The 5,344-nt window shown below is 35.4% G+C and overlaps 1 protein-coding gene across 1 annotated transcript; it reads left to right on the forward strand.

Annotated features, from left to right (window-relative positions):
• The first annotated feature begins 673 nt into the window (after positions 1–673).
• Positions 674–5,303, forward strand: LOC110018797 (LRR receptor-like serine/threonine-protein kinase ERL2). Its single transcript, XM_020716235.1, has 16 exons — positions 674–1,058; positions 1,164–1,341; positions 1,446–1,517; positions 1,623–1,694; positions 1,784–1,855; positions 2,001–2,072; positions 2,143–2,214; positions 2,344–2,415; positions 2,509–2,580; positions 2,683–2,751; positions 3,235–3,306; positions 4,616–4,687; positions 4,764–4,835; positions 4,921–4,992; positions 5,075–5,146; positions 5,228–5,303. Exons 1-16 carry the CDS (start codon positions 971–973, stop codon positions 5,301–5,303), a joined length of 1,275 nt encoding a protein of 424 aa, XP_020571894.1. The 5' UTR covers positions 674–970.
• The last annotated feature ends 41 nt before the right edge of the window (positions 5,304–5,344 follow it).

A 5,344-nucleotide genomic window follows, 5' to 3' on the forward strand; every position in this document is an offset into this window, starting at 1 on the left:
CTAATATATTGATGAGTAGTATTTTTAAAAATACATGACTTCAAATAGAATAAAAATTATTAAATTAGATTCAAATGATGTTTTAATACAATAATTTTTAAATCTTGCCCCAATCCTTAACATCTTATGACTATGTGATTAGGGTTGTCAAAACAATTTTTTGTTCGTGAACGCCTCGTGTTCGGCTCGCTAAGCAAACAAGCCGAACACGAACACAATTTTTGAGCTCGAAATATAAACGAGCCGAACATAAGCTAAGCCTAGGCTCGCTCGTGTTCGGCTCGTTTACTCCCCTAGTGGCAATCGTATTTTCGTCAGATATCTTACTAACATTTCATATTAAGCCTATTTCTTCTGTCTGTTTCTTATGTATTCTCTATTTCGACCGCCAATCTTCAAACTTCCAATGTTTATTTGTAGTAAACTGGCAACTAGGCATGCTACTAGCAAATTCTATCCAGCTTGAATTCCATCCATTTCAATCCGAGCTGGCCCGAAATCTAATAATTCAGCACCTCCCCACTCTTCACAAAATGGACAGTCCTCACAAAATTTGAATTTGCCCAAAACCTTTTCACTTTTCTTAAACAAATCCTACAAATGATAAATGAATAATTAAATAAAAGAAGTCTGCAAAATAATAATGGCCGAAGGCGATGAAGGAAAGGTAATCTCTGTGGTGGATTATTGTAGGTCTGCAAGGCTATGGTGGGACTAGGGGCCGTGGTGGCCCACGCCACCTCCCTTGACGTTCCGAAAAGAACAGTCACGTCTCTGTCGACACCTCTATTTTGGTGGCGCCTTTGCTGGTACGGCCGACTCCCTCTTCCCTCCGCTTTTCCTTTCCTGGCTCTTACTTCATTACTTTCTCCAACCCCTCTCTCTCTCTGGCTGCGATGTGCGGCAAGGGTTTTCTCTTATACCCTCTGTTTCCGAGTATGAGTGTGTAGCGTCATTCGTTGTGTGGAAGATGGGGAGGAGGAAGGTGATGGGTAGAATCGCAATACTCGCATTACTCTGCTGTTTACTTCCTGCCGTTGCTCCATTATCCGAAGAAGGTCTTTCGCTCTTTCTTCCAGTTTGCTCTGAGTTCTTGTATTCAAAGATTGATCTTTTGCTGCTTAAGGTCGTAACGATAACTCTTTTATGGAAATGAGCAACAGGGAAGGCGTTATTGGAGATGAAGGCGTCCTTAGACAACGTAGCTAACTTGCTTCTCGACTGGAATCCCTCCGCCATCTCCGCCGGCGATTCCAACGTCACAGCTGGCGGCGGCTTGGATGAACATTGCTCCTGGCGAGGCGTGCTCTGCGCTAACCTTACCCCTGTTGTGGTTTCCCTGTTCGTCTCTCTTTCTCTCTATCCGCGAATGTGTTAAACTCTTCGAGCGTGATATCTGTTTTGGGGCAATGGGTTTTTTTCTGAAATGGCCAGCGCCCATGCAGGAACCTTTCGAATCTGAACCTTGGCGGCGAAATCTCTCCTGCTATTGGAGAGCTCAAGAGCTTACAGTCGCTGTTTGTTTCCCCGTCCCTTTTTAAATTTAAATGTTTTCTTACCGTTGACTTGAAAGGAGTAATTTGCATTCTGCTTAACTGTCTGTGGTTGTTTTGGAACTGTAGAGATTTGAAGGGGAACAGACTCCTGGGGCAGATCCCAGATGAAATTGGGGATTGTGTTTCTCTCAAATACTTGTACTTTTCAAGTTTAATATTACTGAATCTTTTTTCTAATCTTTTGTTGTTTTGCTAAACTAAACGCTGTGAACTTTTGGCATTTACAGAGACTTATCTGGAAACTCTCTCGATGGAGACATTCCTTTCTCAGTATCCAAGCTTAAGCAGCTAGAAGAACTGTACGAGTCCTCTATAAACTGTTTATTTTTTCCCTTTCACGTTTCCACCAGGGACATGATACTCTACAGGGACATGAAGTTTTTAAAAGTTTGTGGACCCTTCTTCTCTAAAAATATGGTTTTTGTGGACCCTTTTCCCATGTAGGAATCTGAAGAACAACCAATTAACAGGACCAATTCCTTCAACGCTTTCTCAGATACCGAACCTCAAAACACTGTGAGTCTGCTCTATATAGTGTTTTTAGGTTATTACAAAATTTTTTAATTTAAATGTCCTACCTTGCTAGTGATCTTGCTCAGAATCAGCTGACTGGCGACATTCCCAGACTCATTTACTGGAATGAAGTTTTGCAGTACCTGTAAGCACTTCGTCTTCTTCTTCTTCTTCTTCCTTTTTGGTTTTAATCGCTTCTCTTCTGCAAAAAATGCTGTAGATTTTTATTTTTTCCTGAAAAATTTCATATCTTTACATTTTTTTTTTGTTTCAGAGGACTTCGTGGTAACTGGCTTACAGGAACTCTGTCTCCGGATATGTGCCAGTTGACTGGCTTGTGGTATTTGTGCGTAATCAAACACTGATATTCTTATAGATTATACTATGTTACGTCTATCTTGAGTGTTCATGACTTGATATCTTTGAATTTTTTTTTCAGTGATGTGAGAGGCAATAACCTTACGGGGCCAATACCAGAGAACATAGGAAACTGTACCAGTTTTGAAATTTTGTATGCTGTTTTTTTTTCCTTTTTTTTCATAATCTTTCTACGCAAATTTCTTTTTAATGTTGCTGAGAAGGTTCTCATCTTATTACGGCTTTTGAAATGCAGGGATATCTCATACAATGCAATCACCGGCGAGATCCCTTACAATATTGGCTTCCTTCAAGTAGCTACTTTGTATGCTGCGCTAAAAGCTGGTTTTTTATTTATTTTTGGGCATTTACATACATAGCATACAAATTATATCTATTTACATATCTCACACTTAGTTTCATATTTACACACACATAACATTAAATATAGTATTATTATCAATACATTTTTTCATGTTTAATGCATGAAAGTGCTGTGAAAGTATAAGAGTTGCATATATACATAAATACTTGAGATTTGTGTTATGTAAATTTTCCTTTCTTAAATATTTATTGTTCCAGATAGACTACAAAGGCTGCTGCTTGTCGAGTCAGCACTTGTTCCTTTCACGTGAATAACACTGCCGCATTAATTGATTTTAGTTTTTATAAAGCCTTTTCAGAAATAGTAATAAAATTTATGAAACAAAATATTTACATGTAAAAATGATGAAGGAATTTGTACAGAGTTGCTTGTAATGTATCTTCTTTTTTAGTTAATTGCATTTCGGGGCCCAATGTTTTACAGATCACTTCAAGGAAACAGGCTTACGGGGAAGATACCAGAGGTAATTGGACTCATGCAGGCGCTAGCAGTTCTGTAAGTGCCTAATCTTTGGGGTCTTCTTCGGTGATTTTTACAGTGATTTAAAGAAAGTTTCTTGATGACTTGAAAGTTTTTACTACGCTGTTATATTAAGAACATCAGACAATAATTTATTAATAGTATTAAATTCACTATACAAGAGCCTCGGAAAGGTTCCATATATGTTACTGTTGTTCAGACATTTTTTTTTAACTAGAACAATTTATATACTTGCCACTCTTAAAAGTAGCGGTATTTTTCGTTGTGCTAGGAAAGATTTGGATAGTAAAATGTAAAGTTTAGGGGTTAGAGATGTAAGTACATAAGAATTGAGTCCTATGTGTGTAAATACCCCCATTATTTTAAAATATTATTAAATTACAAATAATAATATATTTTGTTCAGCGCCATTATGTTTTTGGGACGTGTGGGTGTTTCTTAGTTATGGTTGGCTCATTTAATTAGAGGCTGTTTGGGATCAATTTTTTATTTTTTATTTTTATTTTTTTAAAAATAAAAATTTGAAATTAAAAACATATTTATTTGTTGTTTTTATTGTTTTTTTTTTTATTTTGTTTAGCCGACCACTGGTTGAAACTGAGAGGAATACTTTTCCAGTGAGGTCCTTTTCAATGGTGTATTTGGAGGGCATAGAGTCTCAGGAGCCGAAAGATTAGGGTGCTATAAATATAAAAAGTGAAATTTAGGAGGCATATATATGTAAATGTATAATAAATAGGTGATTAATATATAAATGTCTTTTACATATCTTTAAAAAATTAGATTTTTTTTAAATAAAAAATGCATGCTAATATCAAACATGTTTTATAATTTTTAATTTTTAAAAATAGAAAAATCATTATTGTACAAAAGGTGTTTTCTAAAAATAAAGAGCAAAAACAAAACAAATTAAAAATAAAAACAAAATATAAAAAAAACAGAAAGTGATCCTAAACTCTTCACTTAGTTTTTAGTGAGAACAGATGCTGCAGAAGATAAATAAGTACACCTACTATAGCTGATTATGCAACTATTGTATTTTATTTTGAGAATTGTCATTTGTCTTTTGATAATTTCAACTTCCATGCTAAATAGCAGGAATTTTTGAGCTAAGCGCTGTCATAATAATGGTAAAAACCTAATCAAAGCTGCATTGCATATTTTTTCTATTTTTTTTTTTAAAGTTTGTTTATTCATAACCAGTCATCTAAAGATCACAATAAGTCGTAGTAATTCCATTGATATTTTTCTTCTTGTTAATGATAATGTTCTCATGTAACTTTCCTATTCATGTTTAATATCACCAATATCATACTTTTTACAGGGATTTGAGTGAAAATGAACTTGTTGGTCCAATTCCTGCAATACTTGGAAATTTATCATACACTGGCAAACTGTAAGTACCTAACCATAAATCTTAGTATCCAGGATTTAAATCTTTATTGAATCATAAAGTTTGCTTTTTTTTTCAGCTATCTACATGGTAATAAACTCAGCGGACCTATTCCTCCTGAATTAGGAAACATGTCAAAGCTCAGCTATCTGTAAGAGCCTGATTTTCATATATTTTATTGCAATTTGTAATTTTTCTTTTTTTGGCATTGCAATTGTTAAGCCATTAATCTTCAGTCAGCTGAATGGCAATCAACTAGAGGGCACTATTCCCACTGAGCTTGGGAAACTTGAAGATCTTTTTGAGTTGTGAGTTCCACTCATGCTTGTTTAGGCTTGGATCTTACCATATTTGGCATACTTACTTTTCTTATATTTGTTGATGTCCCAGGAATCTCGCCAATAACAAACTTGTGGGTCCAATTCCTAAAAATATTAGCTTGTGCGCTGCTCTGAACCAATTGTGAGTTTTCCCAGGTTTTTTGTGCCATTAAGACACATAGTTCTTTCTCCTATTTTGATCTCTATTGGTTTCATCTTTCAGCAATGTTCATGGTAATATGCTCAATGGTTCCATTCCTCTGGAGTTCCAGAAGTTAGAAAGTTTGACCTATCTGTGAGTCTGACGGCTATGTTATATATACAAAAAAGAAAAAAAAAA

Source organism: Phalaenopsis equestris, unplaced genomic scaffold, assembly GCF_001263595.1.
Source record: "Phalaenopsis equestris unplaced genomic scaffold, ASM126359v1 Scaffold000036, whole genome shotgun sequence".
Lineage (NCBI taxonomy): Eukaryota > Viridiplantae > Streptophyta > Magnoliopsida > Asparagales > Orchidaceae > Phalaenopsis > Phalaenopsis equestris.

Excerpts from the sequence above, each read along its gene's own strand:
- LOC110018797 (XM_020716235.1), top strand. The coding sequence starts at position 971 with ATGGGGAGGAGGAAGGTGATGGGTAGAATCGCAATACTCGCATTACTC. Across the intron at positions 1,695-1,783 it reads TGTGTTTCTCTCAAATACTT|AGACTTATCTGGAAACTCTC; the intron begins GTACTTTTCAAG and ends TGGCATTTACAG. Across the intron at positions 2,752-3,234 it reads TTCCTTCAAGTAGCTACTTT|ATCACTTCAAGGAAACAGGC; the intron begins GTATGCTGCGCT and ends AATGTTTTACAG.